The sequence below is a fragment of the Ictidomys tridecemlineatus genome, chromosome 2 (assembly GCF_052094955.1).
Source record: "Ictidomys tridecemlineatus isolate mIctTri1 chromosome 2, mIctTri1.hap1, whole genome shotgun sequence".
In the NCBI taxonomy this organism is placed as follows: Eukaryota; Metazoa; Chordata; class Mammalia; order Rodentia; family Sciuridae; genus Ictidomys; species Ictidomys tridecemlineatus.
The window spans coordinates 93,358,085-93,385,688 of record NC_135478.1 but is presented as its reverse complement, the minus strand read 5'-3'; the positions used below and the strand labels follow the sequence as shown (position 1 = coordinate 93,385,688).

Sequence of the window (27,604 nt, the reverse complement as noted above, 5' to 3'; positions counted from 1 at the left end):
TTGTCTCATTTGAATAGCTTCTCCTCAATAAAAGGGGTCATCACGAGCTCTCTCTCTCTCTTTCTGCAGACCCTTAAAGTCAGAGGAGCCATCACAGCGACCCCAAAGAAAAAGGTATTTGTGTCTCTTGTGTGGTTATTTCGTGCAGCCCAGTTAGCCCAGTTTAACTAGAGTGACCCCTGAGCCTTTTAGTCGAGAGAACAGAAACTCAGCAGATGGGATTACCTGGCACACACAAAAAAACTCAAGTGACATACCATGTGGCTATTGCAGGGTACTGGGTAGATGCCCATCCCTCCACTGTATCAAGCTGAATGTCCCCTTTTGAACTAGGAAGAACTGTCTTTCATCAAAAACTATATTTATTTGGTGCTGGGGATTAAACCCAGGGGTGCTTAACCTCTGAGTCCCAGCCCACCCACTTTTTTTTTTTTTTTTAGACAATCTTACTAAGATGCTTAGGGCCTTGCAAAGTTGCTAAGAAAAACCATTTTATTTTTTATGTAAAAATAAACCCCATGGCTCCCATAGCCAATTGTATTTGAATTTTTTAAATTTTTTTTAAGTTGTAGATGGATACAATATCTTTATCTATTTATTTTATGTGGTGCTGAGGATCAAAACCAGGGCCTCATGTGCGAGGTAAGCGCTCTACCACTGAACTACAACCCCCAGCCCCATATCTGAATTCTTATAAACGTTAAAGTAGGGTCTGCCTTAACAAAATATGAAGTCTTTGGCATATATTCCCATGGAATTATATCCACCGCTGATTTTTGTTTTCTTTCCTATATTATCCGCCCCTCCCCCACATACCTTTACTCAATGATTTGTGTTTTTGTATTACATGTGGATACTAGGGATCAGAACCCAGGGCCTCACACATGGTAGGAAAGCACTGTTCCACAGAGCTCCACCCCAGCCCCAGTATTACATGCATTTTTAAGGTTTCATGCATTTCCTAATCCTTTCTCTGAAATATGGGAAAGTAATCAAGACAAGCATATAAAAACTAAAGATTGACCCTGATACAAATAAGTGCCCTACGACCTTGGTAATCATGATAAGCTAAATTTCTAACATTTATTCACAATCATGTACTATACTCAGGCCAGGCCAGCAATGGGAATGTTCATCCTGCATTGCTCTGAACACCTGGACAGCCACAGGAATGGATGAAATTCATAGAACACTTCACAAGAATTTTTTACAAAAATAAAAAACATTTATTAAAATGTTTGGGAGAGGGATACAGGACTGTCACAGTCACTGGAGCCCGGGCTACGGTTTTTAAAGGGACTTAGTCATAGTGGTCGAGTGCCCAGCTTTGCTGTTCTGATCCAGGGGTGGCTGAGGAACACAGCCAACAGGAGGAGGGACACCAACAGTAAGCCCTTGGCAATACACTGGGCATAAGGTTCCCCTGGAGGACAATGGAAAAAAAAAAAAAGAAGAAGTAATGTTAATTCTTAACTTTTTTGTAAATATTTAGGTAGAAGTAAGCTAAACCACTAATAGTGATATAATTTCTAAGCATATCAATAGCAATACATTGTTTCTTTTTAAACCTTCCTATATGTCTTAAGTTTTCTGTGACATTTACATGTTATTTTTAAATTTTAATTTATGTAACATAACTGATAATCATCGCAGAAATCTGTTTTACCTTACCTTGATAATGCTGGGTCAATGGATATAGAAGTTGTGGCCAACACACCGCATTTCTATTACAGTCGTACTCTGTAAAATTGATCTGAAATCTACAGAACATTTTAGATGGTTACAACAACAAATGCAAAGCATCAAAACTTGATTAAAGGAATAAAATTCCTATTTTCAAATACAAACTTCTCTGCCTCCTAATAATATTTAATATTAACTAGGTCAGCAAATGGATTACCTTGTCAGGGGTCGCGGTAACTGTGCAGGTATTTTAATAAACTGGACTGATGCACTGATAGGGAAAAAGTCAGCCTTATCTTCACAAGTAAGTCCACACTGGTACTGCCAGGTCACTGTAGAGAGCCTACGGGAAAGACGTGCAGGGAACACAAGCCATCATTCATCCAGGGCACTCAGAACACAGGGCATCGTGATATTACATAAAATTTAAAATGCAGACACAAGACTGAGAAGAACACAGGGCCCTCACACACCTGCACCAGCTACAATCACCCACTGTGGCCAGGCTCTCCCTCAGGCCATCTCATACAGATGCTTTTAAAGGTAACTTGTTTCATCACCTGTTTCTCTCAATTAATGAGATAATAATCAGCAGCAGCAGCTACCCATTCAGGGAGTGCGTTCCAGGCTCAAGCCCAGAGCTAAAGTGCTTAGACACAGCAGCTCATGGAACCCTCGACGCACTGTTACTGCGCGGGCTTGGTGGTTATGGTGGTTATGGTGGTTAGCCTCTGTTACTTCTGCCTACCAAGCATTGCTTCTCCTTTCTTCTGGTAACTGTGCCCCCATTTTGCCTTGAAGAACCACCATTGCCACACTCTCAAGTCTAGAGGACCAGAGGGCACCAGCCAGAACCTAGACCTGGACCACCACCTGAGCCCACAGGTATCTATTGTCCCCGTCATAAGTGATTGGTCCAGAAAGGAGCAATGACTCAAAAGGAGCCAGCGAAAGTCTGCCCAGACCTTTCTAGAGAGCATCCTCTCCACTGGAGTTGCTAAACCGACGCGAGGAGGAACACCAGTGTTCATCTTCGCCATCTCTGTTCCCTTTTTGTTTCTTTGTGGTACTAAGGATGGAACCCAGGGCCTTACATGTGCTAGGCGAGGGCTCTACCATTGAGCAGCACTCTAGCTCTATCTTTTCATCACTTGAGGATGGCTTCCTTGAGAACGAAGCCAACCAGAGGGGAAGGGATCCATGAGACAAAGATCCTGGACCACACGGGAGCCATGAACCACAAACTAGCTGTGTGCAGACTTTTCCAATACGCACCCTATTTCGCTTAATGAGACCATGTCATTTAAAACTGAGAGAGACCTAGTACTCAAAGGTAGTATCACCATGTTATAGATGAGAAAAATATAGGTCAGGAGACACAAAGTAGTTGCCCAAGGTCACACACACAGCTCATAAGTGAGAGAGCCGTGTCTGTGGCCTAAGTCCCCACCCGAGCAGTGTTCTCCATTAGCATGCCAGTCACACTCATGGACTGTAGAATGTTATGAGCACTAAGGAGCCCCGGTTCACCTTGAACTCCCTGGACAACCTTGCAGAACCTCTCATACCCAGCTCTATAAATTCTTTTGAGGACAAGTTTCCATTATAAACACAGTTCATACACATTCCATCTCTACATACAATCATATTGCTAATAACTGCAAATTATAAATAAGTGGACTCTTTTTTTTTAATAGTTGTCAATGGACTTCTATTTTATGTATTTATATGAGGTGCTGAGATCCAACCAGTGCCTCACACATGCTAGGCAAGCTCTCCACCACTGAGCTGCAGCCCCAGCCCACAAGTGGATTCTAACTTAGCATTTCCCTACTCCTTGGCATGCCCTCCACCAGACCAACTCTCTAAAGTACACTTATCCAAGAGGGGGTCGGACCTCGTCTGGATGCCGAGTATCTGCTGCTGAGCCACCCCTTCCACCGCGCCAGCGTCACAGATGAGGATGCGGATGTGGAGCTGAGCAGGAACATCCGGGCAGGTGCCCAACGCGCTGCTAAAAAACGGGCCCATGTGGGCATCAGGAGCATCTACACCTACAGAAACAGTGAGCTAGGCATTTTTGAAGGAATTTATATCAGGTTTCTGGTAATATGATACCAAAAAATCGGAAATAATATTAGGAATCACACTTATGAGGCTTTAATGTCTAATAGGCTCAGGTTGTGGCTCCACAAAATACACAGGCCCTTAAAGCTACAAACAGATGCTAATTAACCAGAGTTGTGTTGAAAATGTCTGGTAAACCAGTCACGGACCCACAGAGCAAAGCCCTTCATCATTCTGTTCCCAGCTCCCCACGGAAATCAACCCCATCTTGTAATAGAAACATATAAAACTGCAATTAAAGGCCACAGAGTTGTTTCAGGGACCCACGTTCCTAGTAAAAGCTACATATGACATTTAAAATCCATTCTAACAACTGTAGCCAGATGAAAACAAAATTTCCAAGGCTGTTGCCAGCAAGGCAGTTTAACTAGAAGAGAATTAAATTGAATGAGAAATTAATTTTCCTTCATCTTGAAGACCAGCACTGAGAAAACCAGCAATGAGGAGGGTGGGGGTCTCCTGGCAACCTGGAGGGGCTTCTTTGCTCCTTCAGAGATCCTGAAGGTCGCTCACACTGTTCGAATGTCAGATTTCCTCCTCCTTGACACACGTGTCCCCATCACTTCTCTTCTGCTTATTAACCAGGATTAGAGTTGCTTTGGGCTTAGATATGAAACAGAAGATAACCCTTCCTCCCTGAAGGAAATTAAATGTCATCACCTTTCTGATGCAGCACCCAACCAATCTGGCTGCCCGGACCTTTTACTCCCCGGGTGCTGGGACTGACTGCTGCCCGCCATCCCTCAGGGTCATTCCCCAGCCCATCTTACTGGCCTGAATCCCGAGCCCAGGCTTGGAAAAGCCTGGGCCTAGTGCATCAGACACAGACTAGATGAGCAGGTGGGAGTATGAGACCCCACAGGACCCCTCCCCCCAGTTGTAAAACAGGCACTTCAAGCTAACAAAGATATTATATGATCCCAGGCATCCAGAGGGGACCAAGTAACGTCATAAACATGACCTTCATATCAGCGAGGGGTGGGGACAGTGCAGGGACCACAAAAACTGGATGGCCCCTGGTGTGAATTCCAGTCTGCTGGGCCAAAGTAAGTCTGGAGGGTGCATGGAAAGTGAAAGAGCAGTATCCAGAGAGCTGCCCCCACTGGCGGAAGGGGAGGGACCGTGGAGGCAGGCGCTATAGCTTCAATGAGCTCTCTGCAGCCCAAAAGTCAATGCCCAGTGGGAGCAGAAGCTGCTTCCTGTTCAGTTCACATCCAAGGCTCCCCTAAAAACTGGTCAGATGTTGCCTGGGGTGCCACTGAGACCAGCGGGGACCCCGGACTTTGTTCTAACTCTGCCGAGGCTCACTTGTCAGAGGGCTTAGGGTTCATCACAGGAAACCCCATGAGCTAGACCCCAATGACTCAATGGATATGTGGGGTTTGGAGGTGGACTCAGGCCTGTGGGGACCAGCTAAGTTCACCTCACCTCCACTCCCCTGCACACGGCACCTCCCCTTCTTGTTCCACTCCCACCCCCAATCCAACCCTGCAGATGCCTCTGGCCAAGATGCTGGGCTCTCAAACCTCACCTGGCCTCCAGGAGCCCTGTCACCTCCATCACACCTCCACTTCCTGCCCTGCTTTTTCACAGCGCTGTTATCATCACACACCCACGCCCAGGAAAGGCATGCACTCCAGGGTCACTCACAGGGCCATGCGATCACCACTACATTCAGGACGCTTCTGATCTGTCTTGTCTGGGACAGGGTGGGTTTGGGTGCTGGAATTGAACCCCAGTCTCATTCATGTTATTCTACTACTGAGCTATTCTACCACTGAGCTATAGCCCACTCCCCAGATGCAGTTTTAGGATATCTCCCACAAAGAATCCTATTCCCATGACAACTGCTCCACCTTTCCTCCCAAGTCCTGGCTCCCACCAATACATTTTCTGTTTTACACACTTGCCTATTCTGAATATCACGCATGATGGACTCACACAGGATGTGGTCTTTCTTTTCTGGAAGGAGGGTACTGGGGATTGAAGCCAGGGGTTCTTAACCACTGAGCTACATCCCCAGCCCTTTTTATATTTTTTTATTTTGAGACAGATGTTACTAAGTTGCTTAGGGCCTTGCTAAGTTGCTGAGCTGGCCTCAAAGTTGCAATCCTCCTATCTCAGCCTCCTGAGCCACTGGGATTATGGCATGCACCACCACACCTGGAAGATGCAGTCTTTTGTGGCTGGGCTTATTTTCACTTAGCACAATGTTTTCAATCACTTTATTTTAATTTAGAAAGTTGTTTTTATAAACTACAAATGCAATTCTCAAATGCCCGTATTCTTGGCAACTAAAAGTGGAAATGCAAACCAAAGTGCTCTGAGAATCTTCCAGCTTAGTTCAGGCTTTGGCTTACAAAGATCACGAGTTCATAAAACCATGGAACAGCCGGCCACAGTGGCGCACACCTATAATCCCAGCAGATTAGGAGGCTGAGGCAGGAGGATCACAAGTTCAAAGACAGCCTCGGTAAAAGTAAGGTGCTAAGCAACTCAGTGAGACCTTGTCTCTAAATAAGATACAAAATAGGGCTGGGATGTGGCTCAGTGGTTGAGTGCCCTGGAGTTCAATCCCTGGTACAAAAAAGAGGAAAAAAAAAAAATAGTGGAGCAACTGGAACTTCATATGAATTTCCTCTTTAAAAAAAAAAAGAATTATGAATAAGAGGTGAAAAACATGAAGAGCTCCCTGCCTGGAGAGTAACTAGTTAAGCTAGCAAAGAAAAGTGACCTACCGACTCTAATGCTACAACTGCTTAGCAACCAAATTACACATCTATCTGTATGTGGCTCCGACTTACGTATTATTTCCAGCCAGCCGTCACTCAGATTGCCGTAATTAGAGTTGCCTCTCATGGCCACATGAGTCGCCTGTATTAACGAATCAAATCTTTCAATGACATTCTGCCTGCAAAAGAGTAAGACATTTCTCAGCCACAGCACGGCCTGTCCTGAGGTCCTTCCCAGAATAGTCTAGGCACACTTGTCAGTGCCCAGAAAAAAATCTGCTGAGGAAATGATATTAAAATCTGATTAGGATACAGAGCAGCACACTGTATTAAATATGTAAGGTCTAGTCTATGTGGGTTTGATTATAGAAACTAGTAAAAGTACTAAGAAAAAAAAAAATCTGGGAGTCCCCGTTCCTCCTTGATGGCCTCCCCAGGATGGACGGTGCAGAGAGGAAACACATACAAAAGCAATTTCTTACTTTGGGCTTAAAATGTTAGTATCTTATGTTATAAAACATGGTTTGCAGCTGGGTGCAGTGGTACATGCCTATAATCCCAGTGGCTCAGGAGGATGAGGCAGGAGGATCACACATTCAAAGCCAGCCTCAGCAACTTTGTGAGGCTATAAGCAACTCAATGAGACCCTGTCTCAAAATAAAACAATAAAAGGGCTAGGGATGTGGGCCAGTGGTTAAGAGTCCTTGGGTTCAATCCCTGATGGGGTGGTGGGGGGAAGAAGGCATTCAGACAAAGCCATCATGAAACACCACCTCAAATACACTAGGATTTTTTGTTTTGTTTGGGGTTTTGTGGTGCTGGGGATTGAACCCAGGGATGCATGCACACCCTCTACTACTGAGCTCTACTCCAGCTCCTGAAAAACTGCTTTCCTTATTTTCCTTATTTATTTTACAATACATGCAGTTGCATGTATGCTAAGCAAGCACTCAAAAACTGAGCTGCAGGGGCTGGGGATATAGCTCAGTTGGTAGAGTGCTTGCCTGGCATGCACAAGGCCCTGGGTTCAATCCCCAGCATCACCAAAAAAAAAAAAAAAAAAAAATGAAGCTAGAGTTGTGGCTCAGTGGCAGAGCGCTTGTCTGGCCTGTGTGAGCACTGGGGTTTAATCCTCAGACCACATAAAATTCATAAATACATATATAAATAAATGCATTTTTAAAAAACCGAGCTGAATCCCAGCCAGGACAGTTATTTTTTTGAACAGGGAAAACAGGATGTGTTGCTGAGGAGGTGGGAAAACTCAAAGTCTCTTACATTGCTGGTGGGAATGTCAAGCTGTGTGGCCACTATAGAAAACAGCTTGGCAGTTCCTCAAAAAACTCAAAAGAGACTCACCATACAACTCAGCACTTCTACTCTGGGGTATGTACTCAGAGAACTGAAAGCATGTTCCAACAGAACTTGTACATGACTGTGCACAGCAACGCTACTCACCAGCGCCAATCAATTCACCAGCAGAACAACCATCAGTAGATGAATGGACCAACAAGCTGTGGTCCCCACACACAGTGGGATGTGACTCAGCCATGAAGGCAGCGAGATTCAGACACACGCCTCACATGATGAACTGAAAACATTATGCCACGTGGGACAAGCCAGGCACTGAGAGTCACGGATTGAATGTTTCACTGATATGAAAGGTCCAGGGTACAGAGCAGAACACTATTGCTGGTGGCTGGGGTGAGCAGGAGATGAGGAGGACGATGTCACCAGCACAGGGTTCCCTTCTTGGTGATGAAAATGTTTTGGGACTAGACAGAGGTGTTGACTGCATACCCGCAGGAATGCACAAATGCCATCAAACTGTTTACTTTACAATGATTAGAGAATGCTATCTCAATTTTTTAAAAAGGAATGCTGGGCAAGGTGGTACATACCTGTAATCCCATTTACTTCAGGGAATGAGGCAGGAGGATCCTAAGTTCCAGCCTGGACCACTTAATGAGACCCATCTCAAAATAAAATGTTTTTTAAACAGGGCCAGGGGTGGGGCTGGGGTTTTGGCTCAGTGGGAGGGCGCTTGCCTAACATGCATGAGGCACTGGGTTCGATTCTCAGCACCATATACAAATAAATAAAATAAAGGTCCATCAACAACTAAAAAATATTTAAAAAAAAAAAAAAAAAAAGAAGGCCAGGGGTGTGGCTCAGTGGTAGAGTGCCGCCTGGCATGCACGAGGCCCTGGGTTCAACCCCACAATGTATATTCAGATGCATAAATACACTTTCCAGATACTACCTGCACATTGGAGTTCCAGGTACCAGGGCTTAGCCATTCTTCAATCACACCAATTACACCTATTCTTGGCCTCCTTAGATGTCTCAGAGTATAAAGTTCAAACAACCTAAACAAACTTCAGCAGAGAACTTGGGGTTCATTGCTTAAACATGGAAGAAGTGGCTTTCATCCAGAGAAAGAAGAGAAAGATCTATTTTCCTTTATGAGGTTGTGTGAACCAACTCTAGCACAAGTGAGTAATCATTCATTTTCTCCCTATCACCTTTACCCAAGTTTCAATTCATTCTAATTTTTCATATCTGCTTTTAGTGGTAGTGAATTATTTGTTTATGTAGTAAATTAATTTTATTAAGCAAATCATTCAAAACTGTGGATAAACTTGTCAGTAAAACTCACCTGAACTGAGTACAGTTTTCATTAATTCCAACTTCCAAGAGGCACCCAGAGAGTACATTTTCTCCAAATAAAATGGGTTTAAAAGTTGCTGATGTGCACAAACCCCTTCCAGCTATAAAAGAAAAAGAGTATCTTCTTACTGTTTTTGCCAAAAAAAGTATAGATCTACTTCAAAGTTTTTCCTGAAGAACAGTAAATAGAAATAAAGTTTCCAGTTTCACAAACTGAGATTATTGTTACTTTAATCCCTTCAAAGACAAACACAGGTGCCTTTCTGTATCAGAATTCCTAGTCAGGGCAGGGTTCCCTCTGAACATGAGCCAGGTGCCTGGGCAGGCAGGTGTGGGCAACCAGCAGGGAGCAGAGACCAGCCAGGGTGCCGGGAGGCTGTTCTCAGCTCTCCAGGCAGCACCTCCCAGGCTTCAGGAGACAGCGGTGGACAAAGTTAAAAACAGCCTCCCCCTCTTCCCCACTACAGAAGGCAATTTGGCCTGACTAGATTCAAAACATGGAAATGGACATCATCGAGCTCTAGTTTACCAGGAAGCTAATCATAATGGCCATGCAGGTTACCTGGCTGCCAAAGGTGTAAAGTGGTAACGTTGTTCATCCTGTCGGTATGAAGGGCTCGGATAGGCTTGCCAAGGTGGTAACCTAGACAAACACATGCATGGGACTGAGCACCTTTCCTCCTGAAGTTATTCGCAGCAAATAATGGAGAAGAGAATCACAGTGAAAGAAAATATGGAGGGAGAGCTTTCTTAAAAATACCCTGAGGGGGCAGCTGGGGCTGGGGCTCAGTGGCAGAGCCCTGGCCCTGCACGCCTACAGTACTGGGTTCCATCCTCAGCACCACATAAAAATAAATTAATTAATTAAATTTGGTTTAAAAACAAAATACCCTGAGAGAAGGCAATCCACTTCATTGGGGTTTTGGGGTTTGGTTTTTTTTTTAACAGACATAGACATTCATGTGGTATTTAAAAATACATTTTAGGAATAAAATCTGAAGTCAAAAGTAGGCCTGAGTCAGTCCTGCCTCCTTCACACAGCAACTGAGCAGGCATCAATGACCACATACCGTGGGGAGCACCCATCACAGCAGCCGGTGACAGAAACCCAAACCAGAGCATCTACCATTCAGCCCCAAGGTCTGGCTCAGCCCCTCTTCCATCCACCTCCTGCAAACCCGACTTCAGACTCCCACTTTTACTATGAAAATGCTCCCCCGCATAGAAACGTTGACCCACAAACTTGTGTGTGTGTGTGTGTGTCTGTGGTACTGGGGATTGAACTGGGGGCTCTCTACCACTGGGCTCCATCCCCAACTCTTTTTTCCCACACTTGTTTAACTGAGGCATTACAGTTGTACATCATGGTAGGATTTATTGTTACATCTCCATACATGCACACAATAGAACAATATAATTTGGCCAATATCATTTCCCATCCCTAGCAGTTTTTATTTTTTTTATTTTGAGACAGGGCCTTGCTAAATTGCTGAAGCTGGCCTCAAACTTGAGATATCCTCCTGCTTTAGCTCTCTAGTTGGTGGGATTATAGGAGAGAGCTACCACACCGGGCAGAACCACAAACTTATCATAATAGCATGAACACTAATGTAACAACCACCTAAAATCAACAACTTAGTATTTAGCCATAAATATAAATATCAGATAAGCATATAAATATATATACATATATATGTATGTCTACACACACACACTTTTCAGGACCATTTGAAAATAAGCTATAGACATCACAATACTTCATTTTTTAATTTTTCCTTGTAGACAGACACAATATCTTTATTTATGTGGTGCTGAGGATCAAATCCAATGCTCATACATGTGAGGTAAGTACTCTATCACTGAGCCACAACCCCAGCCCCCTCAATTCCCCTCAATTTTTTTTTAATATTTTTAGTTGTAGATGGACATAATTTTGTTTTAGTTTTTTTTTTTTTTTTTAATGTGGTGCTAGGGATCAAACCCAGTGCCTTACACATATTAGGCATCCACTCTACCACTGAGCCCCAACCCCAGCCCACAATACTTCATTTCTACTTTTTTTTTTTTTTTGGTAATGCTCGGGATGGAACCCAGGGCCTTGTGCTTATGAGGCAAGCACTCTACCAGTTGAGCTGTGTCCCCAGCCCACAATACTCCATTTCTAACCTCTGTCGTATCTCCTAAAATTAAGGATATTCTCCTATATCATGACAGCACAAATATTTCTTCTTAGAAAATAATAACTCTTCAAGGTAATATCATATCTCATTTATATTTAAATAATAGTTGAATAATATATTTAAATAATAATATATTTGAATAGTAATAATAATTAGGAATAAAATCTGAAAAGTCAAAAGGGACATATTTCCTTGTATGTCCCTCTCTAATCAGATCCGACTGAGACCCAGCCATTGCTCCTGTTTCCCACTTTCTTTCCCTGCCCCTGAACCCTATCTGCCCATTGGCTGCTGATCAGCCCCCACTGTGTGCACTTACACTCCTTGCTGCCACCACAGCTTCTGCCCAGGTTATTTCTCTTCCTAACACAAACAACCTGCTTTTCTTTTTTTTTTTTCTGCACTAGGGATTGAACCCAGGGACACTTCACCACTGAACCACGTCCCCAGGACTTTTTATCTTTTATTTTGAGTCAAGTCTTGCTGAGTTGCCCCTGCCTCAGCCTCCCCAGCTGGGAGTACTGGCATGCCCACAGCGCCTGGCTCTCACTGCCTGCTTTTAGGGGCCAGGGGGTTATGTCTCCTCCGCAGGCCCCAGGAGGGAAACCCACCAAGGGCAGGGGCTCCAACAGGCTCACTGCCTGACCGTCAGCATGTGACAGACTCCTCAGTGAGGGGCTGTGTGGCTCAGTGGGCAGCTCCCTACTTGGTGACAGTTCCAGGGCACTTGTCCCTAAGCACGGCACTTGTCTGTCAGTCACCTCAGTGTTTTCACTGTATTTTCTCATAATGTGATGCTGTCTTCCCAAGTAAGATGGTAAGTCCTTGGAGACATGGCTCACAGTATGCAGTGCTCCTAAGCCTAAGTCCAACTCACAGCGGTCCCTTGGGCTGCTGAGATCCCCTCTCCCCAGCTCACCCTTACGACCAGACCTTCAATATGTTCCACATAGTCTGACAGCATTTCTCAGAAATCCTATGAAAACACTTAAAATTCCAGAAGGCAGCTTTCAAAGTCAACAATAAACCCCCAAACTCCACAATAATAGGTTTTTAAAAAAATAACATCCGTACACATGTCAGGCATTATGGTCAGTACACACTGAAGAAGTCAGTGCCCTGGGGAGGGCCAGGCAAGAGAAAAAGTGACAGGAGAGCAAAAGGGTGCTCTTCCAGATAATAATGGCTAGGATAAGGCCAGGAGGCGGAGCAGGCTGGGGCGGGCTCAGGGGCAGAGCGCTGGCCCAGCATGCATGCGGAGGCCCTGGTTTCCATCCCCAGCCCCTGGAGGCTGAAGGAGGAGGATAGTAAGTTTAAGGGCAGCCCCAACAACTTAGAGAGACCCTGTCTCAAAACTCAAAGGACTAGGGACATAGCTCAGTGGTAGAGCACCACTAGGATCAATACCCAGTACAAACAAACAAACAAACAAAAAAAAAAAAAACTAATTTTGCCAATGATTTAACTGCAGTATGCCTATTTTAAAAGATCAGTAACTTGGGCTGGGGATGTGGCTCAAGCGGTAGCACGCTTGCCTGGCATGCATGCGGCCCGGGTTCAATCCTCAGCACCACATACAAACAAAGATGTTGTGTCCGCCAAAAACTGAAAAATAGATATTAAAAAAAAAATTCTCTCTCTTTAAAAAAAAAACAAAACGATCAGTAACTAAAGAGAAAGAATTTGTACTTTCATTACTTGTCACTAAGTAGGACATTTCGTGTAAAAAAAAAAAAAAAGATGCTATCAGAAAAAAGTATACAATGTCACAAAAATGAATAAAGAAGCAGGTCAGCAAAGCAAAGTGGGGAGTGCCCATGACCTCGGGTTGGGCTGGTGTGGCTGAGCTGCAGACAGTGACGGACAGGCGGCACAGGCGGTCACCTCACCTGGGTTTCCAGACATCTCCTCTTCATTACCACTGCTGTGGCTTAAAAACTTCACAGTAAATCTCTGAGTTATTACTCCTAGAAATAAACAAAGACATATTGTGCATCACTTGCTGGGAAAAAAGCTGTCCCCATGTGTTATTTTGTTTAAAAATTGCAGTTTGGTGTGCAAATGAATACTGTCTCTGTGACTAACTCACAGACAGAGATAAGAAAAAAAATCTGACTTCATTTTATGGTTATAAATACAAGGATCAGAAAGGAGGGAGGGAAAGAAGGAAGGAAGGAAATTGGACTTTAAATTTAAAGCATTCTCACTACCTCAGTTACCTTTCTGGAGGGCACTGACTTCTGCCCTGATAATCTTGACATTTATCTCACTGATTGTGTTATTATTCCATCTGAAAATATAATGCTCTTCCACATTCACATATCTGGAGGCTGATCCGTGGCCTAAAAGTACTTCTGCAAATACAAGAACACTCCATGACTAAAGACCCCCCACTGGTGTCTCTCTGCCTGGGTGACTGTTCCCAGAGTATCCCATCCTGCTACAGCCTCCAGCTCCAGGGAACCTGCCCTGGTCCCTGAGTCGGTGCCAGCAGCCCCCTCTTGTTCACATTACCCTGAAGGACATCGTCACTTCCCTTTTATTCCTGAGTTCCCAGTGTAGTAGGGACAAACGAGGCAAGGCACCGAAGATAGCAGGAAACAATTATATTTGGCTACAGCCAAGCTCAGAGGGAACAGCTTTTGCTGTAATCAATCAATCCCCTGAACCCCGAGTTCAGGGAGTTTCAGAGTTTTATACCCAGCGTGTAAGGGGAGGGGCTCAGAAGTTCACAGTCTGCAGAAGTTCACATAAAAGCAGCTTTTTCTTTCACTGTTCTGGGCAAGTTAACTCTTCAAGGACAACACCTGAGAAGGGGAGAGCTTCATCTCCCCTTTCCTCCCTCCCCCTGCCAGCTGTTACCATGGGCCCATTTGTAACTTATCTTAAAAATGCAGACATCTCTGTGAAGCCCAGCTCAAGGCCAGAGGCCTTGTTTGCACATTTTTTCAAAGTACTATACTGGATACATTTGTGATAACTAGTAAGTGGGTGTCTAGCACCTGGAGTGCTGGTATCTTCTTGGCCAGTGCCCAAGTAAACAGGGCAACACGAAAATAGGAAGTTTATCTATACTGGACTCTTTCTCAGAGACTCTTTTGCTGACAATCCTAAAATCAGCCAAGGTGAAGAGGGCTTTTCTGTGGAGAAAGGGGGTGCCCACTTCACCAGCACTTGTCTCAGCATGACATAGAGCAGGCATTTGGTGAAATATTTGTAAAGTGAAAGATTCATAAGTGGGGCCTGCCACCTAGCTGCCTACCACATTGAAGAAACTTGATGAAGTAATGAATGAACTGGAGAAGTACAATGCACCACAAAGGAACACAAATACTATCTCTCATTAGGAACAAAGTCCTGTCAGCCACAGTGGTGTGCACCTGTAATCCCAGGGAGCCAGGAGGCTAAGGCTGAAGGATCGCAAGTTTGAGGTCAGCATCAGCAACTTAGCAAGACTCTGTCTCAAAGTAAAATTTCAAAGAGTGCTCTTGGGTTAAATTCCCAATATCCCCCTGCTACACACACACACACACACACACACACACACACACACACACGCGCGCGCGCGAAAAGTCCTGATAATATCAGCCATACTTTATATAATTTACTTGGCTGCATCACAATTAAAAGCAAAACATGAGGGTCTGGGGTTGTGGCTCAGCAGTAGAGCGCTTGCCTAGTACATGCAGAGCGCTGGGTTCAAGCCTCAGCACCACATTAAAAAAACAAAAAGGTATTATGTCCAACTACAACTAAAAAACAAAAAATATTTAAAAAATCGAAACATGAAAATATGGTATCCGAAAGAATTTTGTTTGTTTGGTTTTAGTTTTGGGGGGGATACTGGGATTGAACTTAGGGGCACTCAACCACTGAGCCACATCCCCAGCCCTATTTTGTATTTTATTTAGAGACAGGGTCTCACTAAGTTACTTAGCACCTCACTTTTGCTGAGGCTGGCTTTGAACTTTGATCCTCCTGCCTCAGCCTCCTGAGCCACTGGAATTACAGGCGTGCACTACCACACCTGGCTTCTAAAGAGTTTTTTAATGACCTGACAAACATCTAAGAAAAGTCTCTAGGAACCTGAGAACTAGAAGGGACCCCAAAACTCATCCAATCCAGGCCTGGCGAGGTGGGGGTTGAGGGTGCTGCCTTGTGGTCACAAGAGAGTACACAGCAAGGTGGAACAAGGAACAAACAAACTACTCTTGGGATGTCTTCCTGACTCCAGTAAGCCCCCCAAAATTCTTAATAAAAATGTATTTTACTCTGGAGCTGTATAACACTCATAAAAATGACATTTATATTTCTGCAGAAATGACATAAAAGTCTTAACAGTGAGAATACCTGTATTGGTGATGAATTTGTCGAGGTCACCTGCTTCCTCATAGGTCACCGTTGGTGTAACTATGCCTGAAAAAATACATAAATCAGCTTCCCCAAGACTGCACTGTCCAGGTGATCTCATCTACTCACCCCAAGGAAAGGTGGCCAGGCAAACCCGGAAGCTATGCCTGCCCTGGGAGCCGGCCACAGCCACCCTCCAGCATCAGCAGACGCAGGTCACCTCAGCAAGCAGCAAGGACCAAGAGGATCCCAGAAGCCAGAGAGAGTACCAGGTGCCACTCCCATCAGGGCCAAGGCGGTGGGCTACCAGTGGGGTGTGAGAGACTGCAGCACTTGGGAGAGCAGTTGGTAGTCCCACAGCGTCACAGTCCCACGTGATGTGGCGGTCCCACTCCTAGGCATGTGCCCAAGGAAAATGAAAACGCTCGTGCAAAACCTGCGCACAGGTGTTCACACCAGCACTGTTCACAGTACCCAACAGGTGGCCCAGTCGGACCATCCATCAGCCAACGAATGGAGAAGCAGAACACGGTACATCTAAGCAACAGATGCAACCCAGCCACCAACAGGAAGGAAGCTGACACGTGAAAACGCACTCAGTGAACGAGCCAGATGCGGAAACCACACACCACAGGGTTCCACTTATACTTAATGTACAGGTAAATCCACAGTCAGAGAGAATAGGTGGGGCTGCAGGGGCCAGAGGGAGGGGGCAGGGAGCAAGTGTGAATGGGCACAGGAGTTCTGGCAGGTGATGCGAAAGTTTAGAAATACACAGAGGTGGGAATGCACTAAATGACACTGAATTACATTATGTCATGGAAAATTTCCTTCAATTAAAAAAGAAGGAACCGGGGCTGGGTTGTGACTCATTGGTAGAGCACTTGCCTGGCATGAGGCCCTGGATTCAATCCCCAGCAAAATAAATAAATAAATAACGTGTACTAGGCTGACCTACAGAACTGAACTTTTTCCAAAGAAAACACCATCCTCAATTGCCAGTTGAAATTTTAAGTTGATCCGGTAGAAGTGACTTATAATTTCACAAGGTTATACTTTAACACTGGGGTCTCTTCTTTCTCCAGACACATGACATACCTCCCATGGTGCTGCTCTTTATCTTCGAGTTGATAATGCCATCTCGTTCTTGGTACACTTCCAAATTAGTAGTGCATTTATCATCAAAATTCCGAAGGAATGCTACAGGGGCATCCCGAAGACACTGCCCAGCCAGGGACACCTGAGGGTAAGGACATACCCAGCAGATTTGTGATCCTTCTTCTACTCATAAAAACCAGATCAGCATCTCTTAAAATTGGTCCTTCTGTCAACTGCCCCGTCCATGGTCTGGTTTCAACAGTGGCTAGTCTGCTGAACTGACCAGTTTTTGCACAACCTGGAATAACAGGTCAAGGAGTCACACCAGCGTTATTTAATAAAATTGAGTGAGATCCTTTGCCCCACTCTGTTGACTTTTTGTAAATTTAAAAAATATTTTTAGTTGTAGATGGATACAATACCTTTATTTTGTTTTTGTTTATTTTTATGTGTTGCTGAGGATCAAACCCTTGGCCTCACATGTGCTAGGCAAGTGCTCTGCCACTGAGCCCCAGCCCAGCCCTGCTCTTGACTTATGCAAAAACATAATATTCAACATCATTTCCCTTCCTCTTCATAACTACATGGCGGGGATGGGGGGTGCTCCACACATGCTATGCACCAGCTCTACAGTGAGCTCCAGCCCCCAGATTTTCTTAATGCCTAAAAACGGACTCATGGAGAGTAAAGAGAAACGGTTTTACATCCCATGTTTTCTTCTCACAGATGTATTTTCCTAATAATGTTAAACTCAAAAAAATAAAGATTCCATTTAAAACTTTATAACCCTAAAATATTTCTCAAAATTCTACATGATACATTAGCCAGGCACACACCTACAATGGGGGCTGAGGAAGGAGGACTGCAAGTTCAAGGCCAGCCTCAGCAACTTAGAAAGACCCTAAGCAACTTAGTGAGACCCTGTCTCAAAAAAAAAAGGGGGGAAGTTGGCTAGGGATGTGGCTCATTGGTAAAGTGCCCCTGGGTTCAATCCCTGGTACAAAAAAAAGTAAAATGACATATTTATGGCTTACTAGAAATTGGCTATCAAACTAACAAAAGTAAACAATAATCATTATTTCCAAGGAAATTTATCAAAAATATTTTTTTACTTGATAGTTCATTCTGAGATTTAGCAAAGCTAGTAATTAATGGTGAGTTTTTTAAAAGTCCATAGACCATCCATAGTAAAATCCCTGGTAAATCCACAGGAGAAGAGTAATGTGGGGAGAGATTTTCAAGAGCAATGAGTTCAATCAACAGTAGGACAGGGAAAACAAGCGCCTGGCATGTCCAAGCTCAAGTTGTTACCTGCGGAACAGTAAAATACCCCTTGTTGACGGTCAGGACGGGATCTCCTTGTTTGTAGCCGAAGTCTGGAAAGCCCTGTGGCTCAGCATGCAGATGCGCTTCAAAGGCAGGGTGGTGCCCAGGGGAACTGCAAGCCACAGCAGAGACTATCAGTGACACGTCAGCTGTCACCCACTGAAACACAAGTCTTCCTTCAAGTTTTCCTTTACTTTTTAATTATAAAAATCATAGTTGTAAACCGTCAACAATACAGATCTATAAAACACAGAGGGTAGAGGGCCCCTGTAGGGCCGGGCGTGGCAGTACACACCTCCACTCCCAGATTCTCAGGAGGCTGAGGCAGAAGGATCAGATTTAAGGCCTGCCTGGGTAACTTAGCAAGATCCTGTCTCTAAAAATATAAAGAGGGCTGGGATGTGGCTCAGGGGTGGAGCACCCCAGGTTCAGTCCCCAACACTGCAAAGAAAAACTCCCCCGTGGGCCCACTGGCCCTTCTACCTAGAAAGTCACTGACTGTACGCTGGGTCAACTGGCTTATGCTCAGTCTTCCAAACACTTAACAAAAGCAACTTCACTAACTGACGTCTAGAATTAAATCACTTCGGGTGCTAAGAAAAGTGTGATCCCAGCTACAAGGCCTGCTGGAGGTGGCTCTGTGGCCCTGGGAGATAAGGCCTCTCCCAGGTACAGCTCTGATACTTACATGGCACCATGATAGAAGTGACCGAGGAAGGGTGAGTTGGCCAGAGGTGACTGCACGCACAGGAAGGGGAACCAGTCGGGGACCTGGCCAGGCTTCCCAACAGCACACAGCTGATCAAATGGAGGATTGACGTCTCCTCCAAAAACACCAGTGAAGCAGGACAGTCTGAACAGGTCTCTGGCCTCTGCCGAGCACTCCTTGAAAGCAAGAGAGCCTGCCAGTCATGGTCCTCAGCAAGCAGATGACACTAATCAGGCCAGCAAGATACAACCAAATAGGTGAGAAGCAAACACAGTGCCATCTCCTCTGATAGTGCTTGGTGCCCATAAGAAGTAAAATTTCCAGAATTTCCTTAGTCAACTCCCTCACGAGGCTTCATGTCAGGAACTTCAAGCCTTCAGGGGAACTGCAGCTCTACTAGGGACGTAAGAAGTGGCCACCGAAAGCAAGAATAGACAGCAGAGGACAGGTGGGGATATGACAGAGCAAACCCCTCTTCTAACCTTTGTCACTGTTCAAACCCTGACATTCAGAGGTAGGGCATGCGGTCCACACCCACAAGCCTCAAGTGCTGCCCACTGTGTCCTCACACGACCCCATCAGTGACTTCGAGAATCACTTATCCACAGGCTCATTCTGCAGCTATGTCCTTCCTGTCTTACAAAGCATGGAGGGAGCTGCAGGTTAAGCTCTGTCCTGAAGCCCGAGCTGCTGCAGTAGTCATTTTTCTTTACTTTTTAATTATAAAAAGTTAGGCTGTGGCTGGGGCTCAGTGGGAGAGCCCCTGCCTCGCTCGCGTGAGGTCGGGTTCAACCCCCAGCGCCCTCCCCAGCCAAGGAAAAATGTACCTGAGCTATTGTTTCAAACATGAATAGTTCAAATCAAAAACTGCATAGAAAACATGGTAGGTTGTGGTCCAGAACAGACAGCACACCACGTTGGTGCCATGGTGTGTGACTGCAAACATGGCCTCTAGGAGACATGAACTCCGGTCACCTGCCGCTCGAGAAGCTTCTGTCAGAGACACCCTCATGCACCACGGGGTCCTGGACATTACCCACTCATTTTGTAGCCATCTTAGTTTGGGTAAGTACTCTTTGACGTTGGCACTACACAGGGCCTAACAGTGATGATGCGGAGTCGTCCCTGGGGCTAGGTGACACTCTACAGACTGACTACATAGGCTAAAGACACCCGAAAAACAACAGGAGCAGAAAGTTCCTTCTGGCCTGGGTGCAGAAGATGAAATTCCCTCAGAAATGCTCCTTTCTCTTCCTCTTTTTTGGTCGAGGGCAGGTCAGGCCCGCCAGGCCCACCCGCTTGGCTGAGGTGCCCGCCACAGGCAACATCTCGTCCTCAAGGTGACAGCGCTGAGGCTGAAGGGTTCTCACACATAAGCCCTGCGACATTAACCCCCTTCCTCCTCACCCCCCTCCAGCTGACCACACAGCAAAAGCAACACCTGCACCACTTCCTTACCTCCTCGTTCCCTACAGGACACCCACACCAGGAGATACCTGCACTCAGTAAGTGTGCACGTTCCTCCAGGCCACCCACCCGTCAGCTCACTCCTCAGACTAGGGGCCGCTGACAAAATGGAGATGGAGCTTTGCCCCTGGTGCTAGAAATAGGGAATAGTAGCAGGAGAAGAGGGAAAGAATATCACCCTGACATTTTTAGAGACACCGGAACCAGATTTATGATGTGCTTTTATCTTTTAATATAATGGTTGTCATAGGTCTAATTACAAGAATTATAACATCACTAGGTGCAGTGGCGCACTCCTGAAATCCCAGCTACCCAGGAGACTGAGGGAGGAGGATCCAAGTTCAAGGCCAGCCTTAAAAAGGGATGGGGATGTGGCTCACAGTAAGAGCATCCCTGGGTTCAATCTCCAAAAGTAAAGAACTTTTTGTGGGGAACTAGTGAATCTGAACAAACTCCCCCAAAGAAGACATAAATATATCAAATAAGCACAAAAAATCTGACCATCATCACCTGTCACTAGAGAAACACAAATCAAAATCAGAAAAGCCGCTCCATACATACTAGGAGGGCTACCATCAAAAGACAGATAATAACAAATGCTGGTGACAATACAGAAAAACTGCAGCCCACACACTTTGCACCAGGAATGCAAAACAGTTCGATTGCTTTGGCAGAGTCTGGAAAACAGCTTCTCAAAATCACTCCTGATGACCTGGCAATTCCAAACCCAAAAGGATGGAAACACCCCTGGGCCAACACCTCACGCACGCTGCTCACAGTGGCCATCCATCACGGCCAAAGAATGAAAGGAACAACATGTCCTGCCACTGACATGCCCTGCCACTGATGAAGGGGTGTAAGACACGTGGTGCGCCTGCGCAATGGAGGTGATTCAACGTGACAATGAGGCTCCAGCACAGGCCACACAGGACAGTCTAGAAAACTACACTAAGTGAGAGGCGGGGCTCAGCACGCTGCAGCGTGGGATTCCGCTTACAGGCAACACGCAGAACATGCAGATGCCCGGTGTCCTGGGATGAAGACTGGGATCATAAATAGACCCAGGTCTCTTGAGGTGACAGAGGTGTTCACAAGTCAGATGTGGTGATGGTCGCACAACTCTGAACATTTACTGACAATCACTACACCAACGTGCTTTCTTTTTTTGTATTTTCTTAAAGGATCCTAAAACCACCCTCTCACTGTAATCGCTGCAACCACGACTTCCTCCAGGGATACATTTTTTTTCCTCCATAAACTCAACTGACAAAACTAGATAAGAAAACACACAATTTGAAAGCAAGTTGCAAATGAGATGTCATCTCAACTCTGAAAGACTGTCTATTAAAAAGCCAAAAATGGGACCTGCCGCTGTCAGGCAGCAGTCAGAGAGAACATACCTGGTCACAGCAGCAGCGAACATCACAGGCACCAGCCGTTAAATTGCAAGGACAAGGACCAAGGGGCTGATACACCTGGTTAGGAATAACAGTCATGTTCTCTGAAAAGCACAGACAACAGAAAGATCAGCTGTAATACAATCTGACAAAGCTCTGTCACATTTGTGACACTCAAAAAAAAAAAAGCAGAATCATTATTTTCTAAACCACCATCACCTGACATTGCCCCATAAGGACCCTTGAAACGGGCAATGTAACAAACATATCTGAAGCTGTGTCTGCTGCACCAGCAAAAGCCACATAGAGAACACACCAATTACAGTGAACCAAAGAAGTACAGTTGATCTCGAAGGAATCACATCAGTTAAAAATTACTAATTAAGATAAATGTAAAAAAAAAAAGACTGTATCAGAAATACATAAGTTGTAAACAGAAATTATTGCCTAATGGTAGAATTAAGGGCAATTTTAAAATTTTTCCTCTAATTTTGCAGGTTCTAAAATTTAAAATATACATTGTTTTTATATTTAAAAGAGAAGCATTGGGCTGGGGTTATGGCTCAGTGGTAGAGCACTTGCCTAGCACATGTGAGGCCCTGGGTTCAATCCTCAGCATCACATAAAAATAAATGAATAAAATAAAGTTATAAAAAAAATAATAAAAGAGAAGTATTGTGTTTAAAATCCCTATGGACTTAATGGTCAATTTTTGACAAATATGTTAAAAAGCAAAAATAAAAGTTGATATAATAATCTGATATATAGATATAAAATAACTGTTACCCTAAGACTAATGAATAAAATATGTTACAAAAAATTTTAAAAAATGAACATAATCACAGGTTTTATTTTTCAATATGCTGAACAATTCTATTCAAAATACAGCTGATATTAAGCACAAACACAGTGACATTCAGGCAGCTTATCTGGAATGCATCTAGATCATGTTTAATAGGCTATACGCTCAGCCTGGAGTGACTAGCACATCTGAGTCAGATCTGCACATCTCGGCTCTGGTTCAGCATGGGGGAAGAACCCAGAGGCAATTATGGCTTGTGACAAACTCCTGCTGCCCATTCTAAGAACCTGCCCCCACATGGCTAGGATATCCCCTTAATAGACCTCTCCTGTCCATTCTCCACCCAGTTGTAGAGATATTTTTTAAAAATGTAAGTGAAAGCTGGGCCCAGTAGTGCACGCTTGCAATCCCAGTGGCTGGGGAAGCTAAAACAGGAGGATCCTGAGTTCAAAGCCAGCCTCAGGGGGCTGGGGTTGTGGCTCAGCGGTAGAGCGCTCACCTAGCATGGGCAAGGCCCTGGTTCAATCCCCAGCACCACATAAAAATAAATAAAGATATTGTGTCCAACTACAACTAAAAAAATAAATATTAAAAAAAGCCAGCCTCAGCAACATAGCAAGACGCTAAGCAACTCAGTGAGACCCTGTCTCTAAATAAAATACAAAAAAGGGCTGGGGATATGGTTCAGTGGTTGAGTGGCCCTGGGTTTAATCTTTGGTATAAAACAAAAAATTTAAGTTAAGCCACACCACTCTTGTGCTAAAGCCCCCAACAACCTCACCCTACCTGCAGTGCCCAGGATCTGCCCAGCCTCCTGGCCTCTGCAGGCTGCCTCTCTCCCCTGGAAGCCCCTCCTGAGGTCCCTGTTGTACAGTTAAAAGGGTACACCACCACCCCCAGAGGCCTGGCAGAGCCTCCCAGGGTCTCCCTTCGCCCCAGCAGGGGTCCCATTCTCAGCAAGGGTCCCTCATGTCCATTGTCCACTTATCTGTCAGGCTGGTAGAGCTGAGAAGGAGATGCGCTGCCCCCTCCTGTCTACTGAGCAACCCAGCCCAAGCAAGCTGCTACCCAGGGGCAACAGTTTTACTGAGGTGGAGTTGTCACTTCAGGGGTCTGGGTGTGTTCACAGTCACATTAGGACACGTCCACTAACTCAGGAGGAAGCCTGCACGCTTCCATCCACTCCCACCCCCTGCACCCAGACCAGGCACCAGGCTCCCCTGCACACTTCCCCATAGATGGCTTCTTCACTTATCATAGGTTTGAGAGGGGGGTTTCTTTATAGCTATATTTTATTTATCTTTATGTGGTGCCGACGATCGAACCCAGGGCCTCACACGTGCTAGGCAAGCGCTCGACCCCTAAGCCACAGCCCAGCCCCTGGCATGAGGTTTCAAGGATCATGAGTTAACAGGGCTTTTAAATTGATGACCAGGATGAATTTCAGCAGGGGCTCAGGTTCATTTCCTCCATGCTGACACCAGTCCAGGCTCGCTGGGCAGTGACCAGCAGTCAGGGAGCACCAGCAGTGCCCAGGAGGCAAGTGGAAGTGACCTCAGCTGGAACAAAAATCTCTTCACAACAGCTCAACGGTAGGAAGCGCCAAATGCCTACCAACAGGTCAGTGGACAGGAAGACGGGAACACACCCACACAGTGGACACCACTTGGCCAAGGGAGGCAGTGAAGCACTGACAGATGCTACATCATGGACCAACCTTAAAATAAGGTGCTGATGAAAAGGGCCAGACACAGGTCACAAGCCGCTGTGCAGCTCCTTTATATGAAATGTCCCAAACAGGCATCTCCAGAGAGAGAAGGCAACAGCCTGTGGCTGATGGGTGGGGCCAGGGAAGGAACAGTAGAAGCTGCAGACAGGTAAGGGGTCTCACTCTGGAGTGACAAGAATGTTCTGGAACTAGGAGCCATGGGTTGCACACCACCACCAATCCACCAATGCCACCAAACCCTTCCTTTAAATGGTTATTTTGTGCCTTGTGAACTCCACCTCAATCCTTCTTTTTAAGTAGAAGAGTGCTGGCCAAACTCAGCACATAAGAAACAAAACGCTCAGTAACTCCTGCTGTGAGGAAAGATCCTACCATGTTCCTGCACTCCGCCCCCGCCCACCGCCCCAGCAAGTGTTTAACCCAGGACTAAAAACCACAGGAAAACAAGGCAGTACTCCTGCTCCTTCACCCTTCACAGGAATCCATTCTAAAAATCCCCATTTTCAGGATATAATATTAGAAGAATTAAAGTTGGAGAGGTCAATCATATAACATGTGTTCTGCTTGGTGACTGGGGCCAGCCCACGCCAGCACCACAGCACCACATCGGCCTACTGAACTTTGGGTCTTATGTGTGGTAAAGATGACATTTTTTGGATATCAGTACACGGAAACATGTTTCACTTTCTCTCAAGAAGGATTTGAAATGTTTTACAAAAGATACAAACAGTAAATCAAGGAAAACCTTAATTAAATAAAACAGTACAAAGCAAATACTTTTAAAACAAGAAAACAACAACAAAAAAGAATACATTTAGGATGACAAGACAGACTCAAGAATAAAGTCAAGGGGGCTGGGGCTGGGGCTGGGGCTCAGTGGCAGAGCACTTGCCTAGCACATGTGAAGCACCATGTAAAAATAAACAAATAAAATAAAGGTATCATGTCCATCTACAACTAAAAAAAGAATAAAGTCAAGCCCACTTTTAAATTGCATGTCATAAACTTATAACGAAACAAGTAATGTCTGACATAAATGTTTGGACATCAAAGACTGTACTTGCCTGATGCACCCTGGGTCAGAGAAGAGTTGGCAAAAATTTCCACCTGAATGAGGAGATGTGCTAAGCAGGATGAATTGTGAGATGCTGAAACCAGAAGAGTCTGGACAATACAAGGGGACTCAGAGAAGGACTCTGTCTCATTGGAGGAACACTGCTCCAGACCCCTCTTCAGCCTCACTGTCACCTCCAACATGTTCTGAAAGGAAAACTATACTTAGTGAACTCAAAACAACATCTGTGATCCTAAGAACACAGAATGGAAAGCACATTAAAGCACACATTAGCCCTGGTGCATTTTGCAAAAGAAGAACCATATTCAAAGATGACAGAATTCTCAATTCCACCCCTAAACCTGTCTAAACCAATCGAAATATGTAAGCTCTGATTCTGAATTTTTAGCAAACAACTTTTAAATTCTTACAGAAAGCTAAACAGAGGTCTGATAAGTTAGTTCAATTTATCTAGACCCTTCTTAAATGTATTTATTCTCTCACTATTGAAAGATGAAATACCAAAAAGTCAATGAAAATGATCCCCAGTTTCTCTCAGAATGGCTCTGGACACACAAACATCTATTCCTAAGGTACAAGCAGTCTGTCTTTCTTGTCCATTTATCTCAGAGTTGATACTAGACACTCAGTGGACACTTATTCTATGAAATACATGTCACCTCTCCAGTCTTCACAGTCCTGACACGAAAGCTCAGATCCAGTGGTTATGAAGTTCTTTTGAGTTCCAGAACCATTTGATAAATAAGCTGGCAGACTTCTCATCAGAAAAATGCACACAGGCCAGGCACAGTGGCCCACGCCTGTAATCCCAGCAACTAGAGAGGCTGAGGCAGGAGGATGGCAAGTTCAAAGTCAGCCTCTCAGCAGATTAGCAAGGTACTTAACAACTCATAGACACCCTTTCTCTAAATAAAATATAAAAAAGGGCTGGGGATGTGGCTCAGTGGTTAAGCACCCTGGGTTCAATCCCTGGTACCAAAGAAAAGAAAAATGCACACAGAATTCAACAGACTTCACCAAGCCCTTGAAATCAGCCAAGGCTCCCTAGCCCAAGGGTGAGAACACTGGGCTGGATGGGTGTCTGCACTGACAGCGCACACTTCCACAGCGGTTCTGACCTGGAAAACTCTACAAGTATTAATTCAAGAGCGCACTGCAGAAACCAACCCTGGGGGGGGGGGTTCTGCTGCAGCCTTACCACACTTGGGGTCACAGTCACACTCCAGTCTCCCGTCTCATTGCTCAGCACATCACAAGTTGGAACTGGCAACACTCCTAAGGGAGAGAAGATTGCAAGGCAGCAGGGTCCAGGGGGTTCCGACTGCCTAGGATGGAACCCCTATACAAGGGTGACATTAGGGAGGGAGGTGGCAACCTCTCTGAACTTCAGTTTTTTCATTGGTCCAATGGGAGGGAAAGATGCTACTATTCTCATCAGGGACGGGACCGTGAGGCAGGACAGACAAGCACAAAGATTAGCCATTAGTTCAAGCTCTCTTACGGAACCAGTCGCCCGTCCTCTTTGCTCCACCCTGCTTGCTGAGGGCAGAGGCAAGGCCCGCAGGTCGCCCCCGACCCCCACCAGAAGGGCCCACTCCTCACCAGCCTCGACCTGCAGCGGGGCCAGGGACACAGTCACCTCCTCGGGGCCTCCGACCAGGGCCGCGCTGACCGCACTACCGGACATTCGAATGAAAGGCGGGATGAAAACTAGGAGAAAGGTAAGGGGTAGGCGAGATTAATGGCCGCACGACCCCTGTCCGTGGCGTGCGTGTCGGCGGCTCCCGCGTCGTGGCTTCCGGGCCCAGGGAGTCCCCTCCTGGTCCCGCAGGTCCCTGCCCCGCGAACACACCCGGGTCCGCCCGCAGCGGCCTCAGGACGCCCTGCAGGAGGAGCCCCAGCAGGAGCGGGGTCGCCGGCGCAGCGCCCATGCCTGGAGCCCGGCCAGCCCTAGAAGCCGGGAAGGGCCCAGCGTGGAAGGCTCGGCACCCGCCGCCCCGTCGCCGCCATCTTGTCAAGCGAACTCGCGCAGCTATGGCAACCGCCAATGGGCCGCGGCCCGGCGAGAGGCGTGCTGTGATTGGCTCACTAGCAAGAAGGCCCGCCCGGGCCCTGGGGCGCACCCCGGCCCCGCCCTTCAGGCCTGGCGCTTTTTCTGCGGCTCTGTTCTGTGTGTGGAATGGAAACGGAGGCCACGGTGGCCAAAGAGCTGAGTAGAAACACCTACTAATTACGGTGCTTCTCCAGCAGAACTAAGTC

The 27,604-nt window shown here is 45.8% G+C and overlaps 1 protein-coding gene and 1 non-coding gene across 7 annotated transcripts; one reads left to right on the top strand and one right to left on the bottom strand.

The window, feature by feature from the left end:
- Positions 1-1,203: 1,203 nt before the first annotated feature.
- Positions 1,204-27,383, bottom strand: Tctn2 (tectonic family member 2). 6 transcript variants are annotated; one of them, XM_005329548.5, is made up of 18 exons: positions 27,198-27,382; positions 26,948-27,055; positions 26,544-26,620; positions 25,335-25,530; positions 21,743-21,843; positions 18,855-19,051; positions 18,152-18,278; positions 16,841-16,982; positions 15,743-15,808; positions 13,612-13,746; positions 13,282-13,359; positions 9,775-9,855; positions 9,202-9,313; positions 6,615-6,721; positions 3,581-3,737; positions 1,901-2,026; positions 1,672-1,760; positions 1,204-1,423 (listed from the first exon to the last, which is right to left on the bottom strand). In XM_005329548.5, the coding sequence occupies exons 1-18, from the start codon at positions 27,274-27,276 to the stop codon at positions 1,305-1,307; spliced, it is 2,097 nt and encodes a 698-aa protein (XP_005329605.2). In that variant the 5' UTR covers positions 27,277-27,382; the 3' UTR covers positions 1,204-1,304. The 6 variants fall into 6 exon arrangements, 5 of the variants coding, with proteins under 5 accessions (XP_005329605.2, XP_021584934.2, XP_040145508.2 ...); XM_021729259.3 differs by lacking the exon at positions 9,775-9,855; XM_040289574.2 differs by lacking the exon at positions 13,612-13,746.
- On the top strand, positions 7,516-7,588 carry Trnaa-ggc (transfer RNA alanine (anticodon GGC)). Its single transcript has one exon. It is a non-coding gene; the product is annotated as a tRNA-Ala (tRNA).
- Positions 27,384-27,604: the final 221 nt, after the last annotated feature.

What these genes read in the sequence shown, in the direction of transcription:
- Tctn2 (XM_005329548.5), bottom strand. Translation starts at nt 27,276, where the DNA reads ATGGGCGCTGCGCCGGCGACCCCGCTCCTGCTGGGGCTCCTCCTGCAG. An exon ending in AAAGAGCAGCACCATGGGAG is followed by an intron (nt 15,809 to 16,840) that starts GTATGTCATGTG and finishes GTATTTTTTCAG; the next exon opens with GCATAGTTACACCAACGGTG. An exon ending in CGGCTGGCTGGAAATAATAC is followed by an intron (nt 3,738 to 6,614) that starts GTAAGTCGGAGC and finishes CTGTTTCTGTAG; the next exon opens with GTGTAGATGCTCCTGATGCC.